The sequence below is a fragment of the Miniopterus schreibersii genome (genome assembly GCF_964146895.1).
Source record: "Miniopterus schreibersii genome assembly, chromosome: 16".
Classification (NCBI taxonomy): Eukaryota; Metazoa; Chordata; class Mammalia; order Chiroptera; family Miniopteridae; genus Miniopterus; species Miniopterus schreibersii.
This window is the reverse complement of record NC_138116.1, coordinates 3,697,218-3,711,891: the sequence shown is the minus strand read 5'-3', so window position 1 is coordinate 3,711,891 and position 14,674 is coordinate 3,697,218. Positions and strand designations below refer to the sequence as shown.

The 14,674-nt window shown below is 50.1% G+C and overlaps 1 protein-coding gene across 8 annotated transcripts; it reads right to left on the bottom strand.

The window, feature by feature from the left end:
• Nucleotides 1-265: 265 nt before the first annotated feature.
• SLC25A19 (solute carrier family 25 member 19) lies at nt 266-9,460 on the bottom strand. Of its 8 annotated transcripts, none has more exons than XM_081115839.1 (8): nt 9,299-9,460; nt 8,890-8,940; nt 7,057-7,226; nt 6,715-6,870; nt 5,247-5,417; nt 3,321-3,504; nt 2,316-2,446; nt 266-1,762 (listed from the first exon to the last, which is right to left on the bottom strand). In XM_081115839.1, exons 3-8 carry the CDS (start codon nt 7,186-7,188, stop codon nt 1,574-1,576), a joined length of 963 nt encoding a protein of 320 aa, XP_080971965.1. In that variant the 5' UTR covers nt 7,189-7,226; nt 8,890-8,940; nt 9,299-9,460; the 3' UTR covers nt 266-1,573. The 8 variants fall into 8 exon arrangements, with proteins under 8 accessions (XP_080971965.1, XP_080971966.1, XP_080971967.1 ...); XM_081115840.1 differs by having other exon boundaries at nt 9,116-9,449; XM_081115841.1 differs by having other exon boundaries at nt 9,381-9,443.
• Nucleotides 9,461-14,674: the final 5,214 nt, after the last annotated feature.

The following is a 14,674-nucleotide window of genomic DNA, read 5'->3' as shown; positions in this document are numbered from 1 at the left end:
GTTGGGGTGACCCTGAAGTGAGCGAGCCCGGGCTCCGTCTGTCCTGGCGGGCGCAGGGCCCTGCCCGAGCTCGGCCCTGGGTGCAGGAGGGCGTACAGAAGGCGCCGCCAGGAGCTGCCTCTCCCCTTGGCTTGGACAAGAAGTGCTGACCGTGGGTTCCTGGCGCCACAGCTCTTGCCTCCTGTGAGGAGAGGCCGAAGCAGTCACCAGAAAATGGATGAGGCAGAGCACCCCCAGCTGCAGCAGGGGAAACCAGGGAGCAGGAGAGACGAAGAAAATAGTTTACTTCATGGAATTTCATAAAAATACGTTCAGGCAGCTACCTCCCCCAGCCCCATGCCCAGGCCTCAGTGCCCAAACCCTGTGGGTGTCGGAGTGCCCTCTGGCCACAGCCAGGACCTTCATGATCAGCAGCCAGGAGCAGGCAGCTTCGGGATTCAGGGTCCCAGACATGTCACAAAGCCCCAGATGGGGGATGAAATAAGAACAAGGAGAGAAGGGGCGCAGGCTCCACGGGGGCCCACACCAGGCCCGCTCCCAGCAGGTGCCTTCAGAGTAAGAGCAGCCTGGAGCTGAGGCCCAGAGGAGAGGGCGCAGGTGGAAGTCCTACATGGGATTCTGGTGCCCCTCCATCCTGGCTCCCCCTGCAGAGCCCACTCCTCGGGGCTGGGGAGACCTGGATGAGGAGGGCGGTGGCTGCTCTGTAGATTTTCTCCTCTCACACCCCGGATGGAAGTTTCTCCCGGTGCCTAGATGGGTATCTGCTGGGTTTCTGTGCTCGGTCTCCCCTGGGCCCACCTCCTCCCCTCAGCACAGCCCCCCCCACTTCCTGCAGGGCTGCAGTACCTGCTTCCCCAGAGCCCCCCCGCTGTGACCAGTCCTGCCCCAAGAGAAAAGAGCCTGCATGGTACATTTACAGACATGCAGCTCTGAATATGGGGGGTTAGAAAGTGACCAGCTTCCCCCAGAACTAGAAGCAAAGCTACCTGAGGGCTGCAACTACTGAGAAAATGGAGTTTGAGAAAGGCTGGGCACAGCTGGTATCCAGGGGACATGTGACTTGGGAGGGAAGGTGGAGGGGTAAGGTAGGGAATGTGCTTTTAGCCTTAATGTCTATTTAAAAAACTGGCGGGAACCAGAGCCCAGGTGTAAGGACCAGACCCCTGCCACTGGCTCAGTCTCAGCCCTCACTCTAAGCTGTGGCCGCACCCAGGGCTAGGAGAACTCTCTGGCAGACTGACTAAGACATGCAGGACAGCAGGCAACTGTTCCCCTTAGTGTGGACTAGACGGAGGGGAGACTTCAAGCTCCTTGACTGGAGTGGCTGGGATCCCACAGACCAAGTCCTCAGTCCTTCCCATGCTCCCGCAGGGAGAAAGCCCCGTCCTTCTGGTGGCATCCAAGCCAGTGGGATCGAGGCTGCAGCCCACTCCCAGCGGCTCTTCATGCTTGGGACAGCTGGCTGGAGGGATGGACCAGACGGCACCTCTCAGTGCAACACGAGACCGTAGACCAAGTCTTGCTTCTTTCAGGAGGTTGTCTCAGTGAGAGACCTCAGGCCACCTTCCGGCTCTCAAGGCGAGCTGTCTGCCTTCTTCACGTGGTGGAAGAGGCTACAGAAGAACTCATAGCAGAAGAACACGAGGCCGGTGGAGAGGGCAGCCTTCAGCAGGCTGGGGGACAGGCCCTTGAAGAAGCCCCGCACACCTTCCTCCCGCAGCACCTGCCTGGCGCAGTCCAGGAGGCCCTGGTAGCTTCGAACCTGAGGACAGGAAGGTGACTCGGGTTGGCGAGAGAGGTGAATACACATGGGGGCGGCTCTGTTCTTTCGTCAATGCAATGCCTGGCACATCAGAGCTCCCAATAAATACTTTCTGGATGGAGGAATGGGTGCAAAAAAGACAGAGAAAAAGCTAACCTCGTTCTTTCTCTCCCAAGTTGACGTGCCTGGAAATCGGCGCTGGACAGAGCTTCCTGCCCAGGCAGCTCCCACTGGCTGTGGCTGAGAGCTCTGGACCCTCTTCCCAGAGGCACCTGTGACCCTCCACCCCACCGTCCTCCTTGGGCAGCATGTCTGAATCTGGCCCTCATTAGCTCTCAGCCTGACCAGTCACCCCTCCAGCTGGGCCTTCTCCAGATGACCTTGCTCCCCTCCAAAGGCTCCAGTAACTCCCGACTGTGATGATGGCAGTGACATCATGAAGAACCAAGTTCAGGCTCCAAGGCCTGGTGTTCGTTTGGAACTCAACTTCCCTCTCTGCCCTGCCCTTCTCCCCCATGGTCCCCTCCCACCTCCAGTGAAGAGGACAGCTCACCTGGCCGAAGGTGACTCGGGCCTGCTCAAACCCTCTGACTTGCAGCCGCTTCTTGAAGAGGTCCAGGGGGTACGTAAGGGTCTTGCTGATGACTCCAGCTCCACTACCACAAAGCAGATTTTTGAGGTTCCCTAAACCACAAAAGTAGGATTGAGGGGGAAAATAAGAAAAATGCAATTTAGGGTAGACAACTTCAAGTTCATGAGCTCTATCTTCCACCATAAAACAAAAAGCCACAAGCATCCTTGCTCTCAGATGAACTTAATCCAGGAAGAGAGGACCAGACCCAGTCACTTCTGGCAAGAATGACAAGGGACTGCAGATTAGACAAGCAGGTGTCAGGATGGGTGTGAGCAATCACTAGTGATCTCCCTCCTCAACTGGAGGCAATAAGGGCCTTGGGCTCTGCAGTGTCACTCAGTTCAGGCTCAAGAGAGAACAGGAAGCCTAACTGGCATGACTCAGTAGTTAGAGCGTCGGCCCTTGGACTGAAGGTTCCCGGGTTCAATTCCAGCCAAGGGCACGTACCTCAGTTGCAGGCTCGATTCCTGGTCGGGCGCATGCAGGAGGCAACCAATCAATGTGTCTCTCTCATCCACCCCCTTCCACTCTCTCTGAAAAGCAATGGAAAAAATATTCTCGGGTGAGGATTTAAAAAAAACAAAAGGGGAACAGGATGCCCCTCCTCCTGCACATCCTTCCAAAACAAAAACCAAGCAAAACACACAACCAAAAGCAGGTGGCCTGCAAGTTGGACCTCTGACCAAAATGAAAACCATGGCCAATAGTTGGAAATAAATGTCGATGATGCCACTGATGGGTGGGGCAAGAGCCTGAAGAAACAGAGGCATCTGTGACCCACTGCATTTCTGTGCCAGATCCAGAGACCTGGGGTGTCTAAGCTTCTGACAAGAAAACTTTATATCCTACGTGATTCAGAAAGACGTTATGGCTTGGGAGTGGGGTGGGAGCCCCCGGCTTCCTCTCTCGTGGGGGCTGTCTCACCGTTTTTCTTTCCTTCGGCTGGCGTGACCCACTCATACACGTGCTTCAGAGAGCTGTAGAAGGAGAACTGGAACCCGGCGTAGGGGAAGATGGCGATCAAAGTGGGGTTCAAGCCTTTGTAGAAGACCAAGGGGCCTTCGGTCCTGTACATGGTGGCCACGGCATCCCGCAGGGTTTTATACACCTGGACGGCACACATGCAACTCGAGTGAACACGTGCTAGTGTCAGCTTGAGCATACAGCCCTCACGTGTGCGTCCCGCACCTATAAACCCAGCTACTGGGAGCATTAATCCTCCTGCCAAGAAGACAAAGAGCACGCGGGACAAAAATCCCAAGGGTGGGCTTTTCCAGCGACTCCCCTTCAAGCTCTTTACACGACTGATACATCCGCGTGAGTACACAAAGCATGTGTCCTTCGGAGCAGTAGAAGACGGGACATCCACCCTCGAGTGACTGGGTGGATTATGACACACCCATTGAAAAGAACACGGGAACACAGTGTAACTGCTAAAACAGGAGGTGGCAATCTGTGTGACTGACAGGGACTAATCCCCCAAAGATCACAGCCAAGCACAGAAGAGCAGGCAGTGTTTGTGCAGGAAACAAACATATGCAGAAGTCATCGCCCCCCCAGGACACACAGGTAACAGCACACTCCTCCCGCCCTGGCCACGCCCCCTTTTCCTCCCTGAAGGTCATGATCCCCGTTCTGTGTCCTCAGTATCCTGCGTGGATGGTGCATTTTTTTGCTGTTCCGCACTGTGTACCTAAATTATACTTCAATAAACCTGACTGAAACAAACCAAAAAGAGCCCTTAGGAACTAACATGTGCTGGCAAACATTTAAAAAATTCAACTGAGGGCCCAGATGATAAAGATAAGGAAACCTCCCAGAGAGAGGAAAAGACAAAGAATGCTGGGCAATAGAAGAGAAAAGCTCAGCCAATCAGAGGGTCGATCCAGGGTGTCCAACTGACATGAACTCCAGAAAGAAAGAAAATTAAAAAACAGAGGGCAGGCCATCGTGAATGAACAATTCATGACCATTTTCCAGGCACGAGGAACAGGATCATCCAGACTAAAGGGTCCAGGAAGCGCCCATCACAATGAAGAAAGGAGACTCACACCAGTGTACATTTCTAGAAAACCAGGGGTTGAGAAAGATCTTGAACACTCCCAAGGTGGGGAAGGGATGAAGGGGTGATGGTTTCATATAGAGGATCAGTGATCAGAATGGTTCCAGACTTCTCTCTTCAGCAGCACGGATAGCTACCTAGAATTAATTCTATACCCAAGTCAGCAGCTAAGTGTAAGGGTAAAATAAAGGCATTTTCTATCAAAACTTCTCTCAGGAAGCTACACCAAAATGAAAGAGAAGACGTGGTCTCCAACAAGAGAATTCCTAAGAGAGCAGCTGGCCAGGGTCCTAGAGCAAAGGGTCCAGACTGAAGTCAGAGGGTCAAGGGTGCCAGAGAGGGGACTCCAGGAGGGCTCCACAGTAACGTGGGACTGACGACCATGGGCAGACCCTATCGAGGGAAGGTTTAAGGGTGAATTCGTGATAAGTATGTAGAAAGCTAAACAAATAAAATACAAGGCCTTTCCTAACTTCAGGAAAAAGAGAGATGAAAGAAAATGTATTTTAAGGCTCAGCAGTAACATCTACGTAATCGTAATAGCATAAACACTGAGTTGATTTAGCCAAAATCTGGTCAGTTGTACTGTAATCAGATGAGGGAGGAAACTCGAGCATACACGAGGGTGATGGCTAAAGAGCCAAACCTTCACCTTCCTAGCAGCCGTCAGTAGCCAACGCCTACAAATAAGGACGGGCAGATGGAGGGGCAGAAGGAAGAGAGAGAAGAGAGAAACAGCGGCTTAAGCATGTTACATAGAAAAAGTAAATAATGGCCGGGCCACTCACCCTGGGCTCACCCTGAGCTGCAAAGCGGGTGCGCAGGACATCCACGGGGTGCACGGCGAGGGTGGCCACACAGGCAGACAGGCCGCCACACACGAAGTGCACGGAGAAGTCGCGGGCATCGTGTGTGCTGGCTCTGTGCACCAGCTCAGTCAGCATTTCAAATGACAAAAACTGCAAGAGCACGTGACAAGGTTATCGGCGAGCACCCAGATATGCCATCTATGACCCATAACCCAGGTGGGGCCCAGTCCTAGGGACAAGAAGAGAGTCCTCCTGAGCAGTGACAGAATATAACAAACACAATTTTGTGCAACTCAGATGCCATTTTATACTCTACTGCTCTATTGGAGTTGAGTCAAATATTCAAAGGGTTAAGAAAATATATGAGAAAAATTTTATATCAGAAAATTCTACTCATTAACTTAGTTTCCTGAGACCGGGGCAAAGGCGGCCATTGTCTGATCCTCAGCAGGGGACCCTTCCAGTGCAGCAGGCAGCGACACTGAGAAGCATTCTGCCTCGGAGCAGGGATTCTGTCCGGAGAGTTCCACATATTCCAAATTCCACGGTGCTACTCCCTTATGCTCAGATCTCCCTCCAGGCAAAGCAAGACAGCTCGGGGTCCTGGGAGCCCAAGTCACTACGTGCCAGGTGCGGAGATGGGATGGCAGGGCACTCCAACCAGGCGCCTGACCTGAGCAATGGCTGTGATGTCGCAGGAAGAGCAGGCAGGGACTACTCTGGTGCTAGCTGTCCAGGTGGGAATCCTGGCTCTGCCACTTTCTACCTACTAACTTTGGTTGCGTTACTTACTTAAGCTCTCTCTGCCTCACTCTTCTTGTCTGTAAAACAGGACTGACAACAGAACCTATCTCAAAGGACTGCGATGAGGTAACAGACGTAAAATGCTTGCAACAGGGCCTGGCCCGCAGTTAGCACTACAGGGGTTTACACTGTGTGTTACACACTCTGAGATGAACCGGCGCTTAGCTGAAGAATGAACAAGTCAAGAAGCTGGGTTCTAATCCCAGCCCCACCACTTACAGGCTGTGTGACCTCGGGCAGCTCACTTAACCTCTGTGATCCACATAACATTTGCTCTACGCTCCTCACAATGCTGCTGGGAAGTTCAAAGGAAGCACAGACATGAAAATGCTATTTCGAAAAATGAGAAGCATTGTGTCACCATCTGCCAAGTGCCATTGTGGGTGTGGTGTCAAAATAGTCTCCCAGGTGCAACACCTAATGTTCAGTTGGTGCTCAGTCCCTGGGGTGGGGGTGGGGGCGGTGGGAGAGAATGCCTACAGTACAGCTCAGTCTGACTCGGTCTGTCCGTCAGGTAGGTTCCCAGTGGAGAAACGTGAGAAGTGTGATGATCACCTTCTGCTGCCGGACCCCAGGCAGCGTCCCTGTGCTGCTCCATTGAGCAACCCGACACGAGGTGCCTAGTGGTTCTCCTGCCACCTACTTGGACAGCTCCATAGCCTATGGAGAGGAGCTGGGCTGGAATGTGTCCCTTCCAGAATGCCGTCGGGCCCTCCTCCCGCAGAATCTGTCTTCCGGCCTGCAGGATCCCATGGTACTTCGCACTGGGGTCACTGCGAGACAGGCGCTCAATCTGAAGCTAGGAATGAAAATCGGATGGTCGGGAAAACGGGCTGGGGCTGGGCGAAGAGGAAAAATTCCAGTCAAGGTAGTGAAGGCAAAGTGCTTCTCGACAAGATGTCAAGCTCTTAGGAAATGCTCTGGCAAAAAAGCATGAACTTGTCCTCCAGTCTGTCCATCACATGGAAAAAGGGGGAAAGGGTACCTGGAAACGGATCTTGATGACGTCCAAGGGGCTGACCAGTGCCCGAGTGACGAGTCCAGACACAGACCCAGCCACGGCCACCTCGAATTTGGAGATATTCCTGTCATCGGCTTTGGGGTCATAGCCGACCATCCCTGCCTCTGGCCCATACACTGTCCATCAGCTTCGAGCTAAATGCAAAAAAAAAACAGGAGTAAACACCAGAGCAAGTTCTCAGGGTCTCTGCTCACACATCATCTCCTCAGAACAGCGCTCCCTGACCACCCATCTAAAAGTGCGCCTCCCTTGGATTCAGCATAGAACAGAGAAAATATCTTTATAGGTCTGGATTTCTGCCCTGCTTAGATTTTAAAAGTACAAGCATGGATTGCCAATTCCACTTGATGTAAACAAAACTTTTTATACATTATATAGGGTGGGCGAAATTGTCCCTGATTGAGAACCATCGTTGTAGAGGGGTTTTACACACTAGCATCACTGTTTATAAAACTGGATATGGCACAAATGCTTATCAATAGAGGGATGGATAAATACACCAAGTCATATCCATGAGATGGCATACTATGCAGCCATTAAAAAGAATGAGCCAGTGCTATACACACTTGAAAAGATGTCCACAATAGAGTGAAACATGAAAAAAAGTAGGTTTCAGAATAGTATGTCTAACCCCATTTTTGCAAAAAGGAAGACAGCAAGACCTAGACACACTCTGTACAGTTGTATAATGCATGGGGGGAAAGTCTGTGACAACACCCCCCCCCAGGTCGGTAGGGTTACCTTTGGGGGAAGGCTTGGCAAGGGAAGAGGGAAGGTAGATCTCTCCCTTTTTCTTAATACAATTCTATATTTTCTGGGTTTGCTATAGCTCCCAAAAAATTCCAACTAAAACTAAATATAAAGTTATTTTAGAAGGGACCTTAGAATTAACCTAGGTCTTGAATACCTGTAGTAACAGGGAGGTCAGTGACCACACAGTGACAGCCTTCACCCCACCATTGATTCTTTTTTTTATTATTGATTTTTAGAGAGAGAGGAAGGGGGAGAGAAACATTGATGGGCTGCCCCCTGCACGATTGAGCCTACAGCCTGGGCATGTATCCTGACCAGGAATTGAACTGACCACCTTTCAGTGCATGGGACAAAGTCACACCACACCTGCCAAGGCCCACCATTGACTTTTTTTTTCTCTTCTCACCCAGCCTGGAACTCTGTTCCACTCTCTCAGCCCCAACCCCTCGCTTTTCTGAAAATACCAAAGTAGCACTCCAATCCACCCTCAAAACCAACACGAGATTTCCATGGAGTTCTATCAGCAAAGTATTCTAAAATGATATTTTATTAAAAGTTTGATGGTGTGAAACCCCCCAACCCCTGCCAGAAATGTACCTTCGCTGATTCCCTCAAAGAGGGACACCTGGCCTTTCCCATCGACTTCCCTCACTTTAACGCAAGCTGCTTTCCCCCAGGCACCTGTGAGGAGCAGTTTAAACACAGGGTAGAAGGCTGAGAGGGAGAGCCCCTCCCCAGGTTCCCCAGGGACTGCTCAGGTCACAGCCCTGAGGGAAAGGAGGTATTTCTATAAATAAGCAGCTCTGCCTAGCTGGACATAACCTGCCACCGCAGACCAAGAAGCTCTGCCTCTCCCATGTACCTTGGGCAGGTTCATTTAACCCGGGCTTAGTTTTCTCTTGTGGAAAGTGGGAATGGTGTCTGCCCTGCCTAGCCCGGATTGCTGCCAGGCTCACGCAAGATACCACATGGGATAAGTTTTGTAAAACGGAAAAAAGTCTTAGACACGTGAAAAGGCTAAACATAGTCCAGCGGTGGCCTTACTTTTTCTGCTGTTCAAAATGTCCTTCTTGTAGCAACAATCCTTGATTTTATCTAAACAGACGAAATGAAATATGATTATGTTTTATCTGTAACGCAGCACCCAGAGGTGGGGGCCGCCGGTGTGTGGCAGGTTGGGGGGCGGGTGGGAGTTTGCCCCGCCACCCCCTCCTCTCACTGCGGGCGCCCCGCCGCCCGTGTGTCCGGCTCCGGGTCTCCGCCGCCGTACCCGCGTGTACACACAGGTATCTCGGTGGCCTCAGGCAGGGTTTCTGCTCCCAGAGTCCGAGAAAACGCCCGCGAGGTGGGCACCGGCGTGCACAGGTGCCCCGGGTGTGTGCGGGGTCCCTGAAGAGGCGTCTCAGGTCAGGCCCGACACACGTGCGTACGGTCCCCGCCCCCGCGTGAATACCTGCGCACGTGTGCTCCCTCCCGGGGCCAGGGCACAGGTGTCCGAGCGGACGGCGAGGGGGGCGGGGGAAGAGGTCACTCACGCTGCCCGGAGGGCACCGCCCGGCTCCACCAGCGCCGCTCTCCCCTCCCTCCTCACGCAGTCTAACAGCAAAACTAAACTGAGCCCAGCAGTAATTGACGGGCTCCCGGGCCAACCACCGTGCAGCTTCCGGTAGACATTGGACCAATGGTTGTACAGTCTTCCCGCCCCGCCAACAGCTCCCACAAGGTGTCACTGGGTAATGTAGTCCTCCGCTGTCGAGGCGGTTTTTCCTGCGAGGCGCGGAGCCTCCTGGGAGATGTAGTCCTGCTGGGCGCGCGCGCGCTGACGTTACCAAGCGGCGGGAGGCGGCGGGCTCGGCTGCGCGGAGCGTCGCTGTGGCTCAAGCATCCCGCGGGCGGCCGGGCGGGCGGGAGGTTGGGGAGCCCCGAACGTCACCCGCTTTCCTCCGGACCCTGGCAGCCCCGGAACCCGGACAGTGTAAACCTGGAAAAGATGGCGGGAGCTTTGCAAAAACCCGGGGGCCGGGGGGGAAAGAATAGATGGGTTTTGAGACCAGGAAGAGGACTGCGAAAGTGGAGGCTTTGTTTCCCCCTGGGGTTTATTTTCTCATAAAAAGGAGGCGCATCGCAGATGCGGCCGCGAAGGGAAATGACTCAGCCTCCCGCTCTCGGGCGCGTAACGTCAGCGTGTCGCAGGACGGTATTTCTTCCTGATTTTTAAATTGCATTTTAAACGTTAGTGCAATCGTTTTGACGCGCACTTTTAAAAGTTTATTGCACAATTTTAACATATTTCATACATATGCAGAAGTAGAGAAAATTGCCTAATGAACCACCAAATAGTCACTACACAGCAGTGAACCGGCTCGCGGTCAACCCTGTTTCCTCCGTGCCTGTACCTACCTCACCCCTCCCCTCCTGCATGATTTTGAAGTAAATGCCAGGCATGCTGTGGCTTCACCAGTAAACATCTCAGAATGCAGCTTTAAAAAAGAAGCATTCTCCTTTTAAAACATATCCACCAAACTATCCCCCCCACCCAATCAATGATTGCCTAATACCAAATATCAAATTAGTATTTACATTTTCCCGACTGGCCTATAAATGTGAAACAACAGCAGCAACAACAACACAACAGGTTTGTCTAAGTTGAGATCCAGACCATACATTGCAACTGGTTAATGCATTTCTTAAGTCTTTAAATCTGTGTTTTCCCCCTTCCTCTTTTTCCCTTGCAATTTCTTTCATTGCCACTTCTTTTTTTTCTTTTTTCTTTCCTTTCTCTCTCTCTTTTTTTTTTAATTAAAGAAAATAGGTAGTTTGTCCTGTAGAGTGTTCCTCAGTCTAGCTCTTGTGGCTAGTGGCATCCCCATGACATTGTTTTTTGTGTTTTTTTAAAAGATATGTTTTTGTTGATTTTTTTAGAGAGAGAGGAAGGGAGGAGAGAGAGCATAGAAACATCATTCGTCCGCCTTCTGCATGCCCCCTACTGGGGGTAGAGCCTGCAACCCAGGCCCGTGCCCTGACCGGGAACTCGAGCCCACAACCTTGGTGTGAGGACGACACTAGCCAACTGAGCTACCGAGCCAGGGCCACATGGAAGTTTTTGTGTGAACATCTGCGCTGATTTCTCTTGTACAGACCTAGGAGTACAATGTCTGGATCATATGGTCAATGTATATTTAACTTTTTAAGATACTACCAAACTGTTTTCCACTGGTAAGGTCATTCATGATACACTTAACCATTTTAATAGGTAAGTAGTGATATTTCATTGTGGTTTTAATTTGCATTTCCCTAATGAGTAATGTGGAGTATCTTGTCATGTGCTTACTTGCTGTCTGTATGTCTTCTCAGGGGGGTATGTGTACAAATCTTTTGCCCATTTTTAATTGGATTATTTTGTTTCTTATTGTTGAGTTTTGAGAGTTTTTATATTTTCTTTTCCATAAGCCCCTTATTATATACGTGGCTTGTCCTTTCACTCTTGTGTCTTTCAAAGAGCAGAAGTTCTTAATTTTAATGAAGTCCAGTTTACTGGTTCTTTTTCTTTTATGGGTCATGCTTTTGGTATCATACCTAAGAACTCCTTGACTAGCCAAAAGCTATAAAGATTTTTCTCCTATGTTTTCTAATAGAAAATTTATAGTTTTAGGTGTTACATCTAGGTCTCTGACCCATTTTGGGTTAATTTTTGTGTATGATGTGAGACGTGGTTGAAAATCTCTTTTTGTTTTATTTTTTTGCATTTGCCTATTTAATTGCTGCAGCCCCTGGAACACTGTTTTTGTTGGAGAGTCTATTATTTTTCCACTGAATTGCCTTTTGCACCTTTGTTGAAAATCAGTTGTTCACATGTACACGAAATTTTGACTTCTGCTCTTTTTCACTTAACATAAGTGCTGGTAAACATTGTCCAGGCAGGAAAAGGAAAAGTTAAAAATGTTAAGGTGGCCCTGGGCATCTTATTGGTTAGAGCATCGCCCCCATACTCCAAGGTTGTGGGTTTGATCCCCAGTCAGGGCACATACAGGAATCAACCAATGAATGCATGAATAAGTGAAATAAAAGTTGATGTTTCTTGAAAATAAACAAATGGGACTGCATCAAAATAAAAAGCTTCTGCTCAGCAAAAGAAACCATCAACAAAACAAAAAGGTAGCCCACTTTATGGGAGAACATATTTGCCAAGGATGCATCTGATAAAGGGTTAATATCCAAAATATATAAGGAACTCATACAACTTAACAAAAAGAAGACACACAATCCAATTAAAAAAAAGGGCAAAGGACCTAAATAGACACTTCTCCAAAGAGGACATGCAAATAACCAAGAGACACATGAAAAAAATGGTCAACTTCACTAATTATCAGAGAGATGCAAACTAAAACCACAATGAGATATCACTTCACACCTGTCAGAATGGCACCATCAACAAGTCAGCAAACTACAAGTGCTGGGAGGGTGTGGAGAAAGGGGAGCCCTGGTGCACTGCTGGTGGGGATGCAGACTGGTGCAGCCACCATGGAAAACAGTGTGGAGGTTCCTCAAAAGATTAAAAATTGACCTGCCATTTGACCCAGTGATCCCACTTCTAGGAATATATCCTAAGGAACCGGAAACACCAATCACAAAGAACTCATGAGCCCCTATGTTCATAGCAGCACAATTTACAATAGCTAAGATCTGGAAACAGCCCAAGTGCCCATCAGTAGATGAGTGGATGAAAAAGCTGTGGGACATTTACACAGTGGAATACTACGCAGCTGTAAAGAAGGATCTTGTACCCTTTGGGGCAGCATGGAGGGAACTAGAAAATATGCTAAGTGAAGCCATTCAGAGAAAGACTGGTATCACATGATCTCACTTATATGTGGAATATAATGAACAAAATAAACTGATGAACAAAATAGATCCAGAGACATAGAAGCATGGAACAGACAGGGATCTCAGAGGGAAGGCGGGGGTGGGAAGTGGGTGGGGAGAGATTAATCATAGAACTTACATGTTTATAAGCATAACCCAGGGACACAGGCATTGGTATGGGGAAAGCCTGGGGGTGGGATGGATGCAGGGTAGAGGGGATCAATGGGGATAAAAAGGGAGCACCTGTAATATTCTCAACAATAAAGATGAAGAAACTTAAAAAAAAAAAATTGATGTTTCTCTCTCTCTCTTCCTCCCCCCACCCTCAAGTCAATAAATTAAAAAAAAAAAGTTAAGGTGGCCCATAGTGAGCTGAACCTGGTACCGAAATTTTTTTTTTTTAAATATATCTTTATTGATTTCAGAGAGAGGAAGGGAAAGGGAGAAAGACAGATACAAACATCAGTGATGAGAGAGTCATTGATCGGCTGCCTCCTGCAGGCCCCCGACTGGGGATCGAGCCCTCAGCCCGGGCATGTGCCCTGACTGGGAATCGAACCCCGATCGCCTGGATCCTAGGTCAATGCTCAGCCGCTGAGACCCGCCCGGCCGGGCTGGTACCGAAACTTAACTTCCTGGAACTGTCCCCCACGGTACTCTTCAGGGCCACCTTTACTCTCGCCCACTTTCACTTCTTCCATCTCCTTGCTTAGCAACGGCCTTATTTCCCCACGAAGCCCCAGCCTTTGTGTTCAATCTGTTTTCCATCAGTTTTGTGGGCTGACTGCTCACCTCTCTCTTCAGCTACAGAAATCTTTGGGTCTGTCTTGTTCTCCTGGACCAGAAGATGCCCTCATTTCAGAATAGGCCCCCCAAAGGTCATTCAACAAAAGAGCCAGCAGGGTAGAGAGCGTTAGACTCAGAGGCCCACAGACGGTCAGAACTGGAAGACTCAGGGCCAGGGCCAGGGCCCAGAGGGGCGAGGTGATTCGCCCAGGGCTCCCCATGGTCAAATGGCAAATAGGTGGCCGAGCTGAGAGGAGATTAGTGGCAGGTGCCAGTTTTCCTCGGCTGACACCTGGTTCTAGTTTTTGCATATTTCAAATCTGGTCATTTCAAGTTAAATATTCTAAGCAAATCATATCATGTGAAAAGAGAAACGGGAAGATAGAGGTTCCCGTCAGGTTAGGGAAGTGAATCCTCCTTTGACCTCACCAACATTTACCCTAAACAGACAGACTTATTAAAAGCTCGTTTGGACTTCCCCCGCCTCCTCGCCTCCTCCGAGGGAGTAAACACCTCCCGGGCCTTGCAAACAGCCGGCCTTCATCAGCTGCCGAAGGCGGGGAGCTTTTCCAGCAGAGGCAGGAGAATCCCTTGCTGCCTGAGTGGGTGTCAGCCACGCCACCCGCAAGAGGCCTGAGAGCCAGGAGGTGACTTGCTGTGGCTCTTCGGCCAGGCACTGTTTCTCCGGCTGCAGTTTCTCCATCTATAAAGATAAAGGGGTTGAACTACAGGGTGTCCACGCCTTGCTGCCTCTCTACCTCCTCAGGTCTAAAAAAAAATCTACATTTTTAGTAAGCATTGCAAGGGTTCTCAATTTCAGCTCATACAAGAATTATCTGGGATGCTTATTTAAAGATGCAGCTTTGGCCCCGCCGGCGTGGCTCAGTTGGTTAAGCGTCATCCCATGAACCGGGAGGTCAGGGTTCGCACATGCCCAAGGTTTCCGGCTGGATCCCCAGGAGGGGGCGTGCAGGAGGCAGCCAATCAATGACTCTCCCATCATTGATGTTTCTCTCTCTCTCTCCCTCTCCCTTCCTCTCTCTAAAATCAATAAAACATATTTAAAAAATAAAATAAACTTTAGGACTTTAAGTTTGAGGAAATCATGAAAACCCAACAACTGTTGGAGGATTCTGGGGAAGTTCTGACAGCCTGCAGGCGCCAAGGATTGAGGCACTCT

Bases quoted from the DNA above. Each gene is read 5' to 3' on its own strand.
- SLC25A19 (XM_081115839.1), bottom strand. From the start codon at position 7,188: ATGGTCGGCTATGACCCCAAAGCCGATGACAGGAATATCTCCAAATTC. The intron at 5,418-6,714 runs GTAGGTGGCAGG...GTGCTCTTGCAG, and splicing joins TAGGCTATGGAGCTGTCCAA to TTTTTGTCATTTGAAATGCT. The intron at 1,763-2,315 runs GTGAGCTGTCCT...TCCTGTCCTCAG, and splicing joins CCCGAGTCACCTTCGGCCAG to GTTCGAAGCTACCAGGGCCT.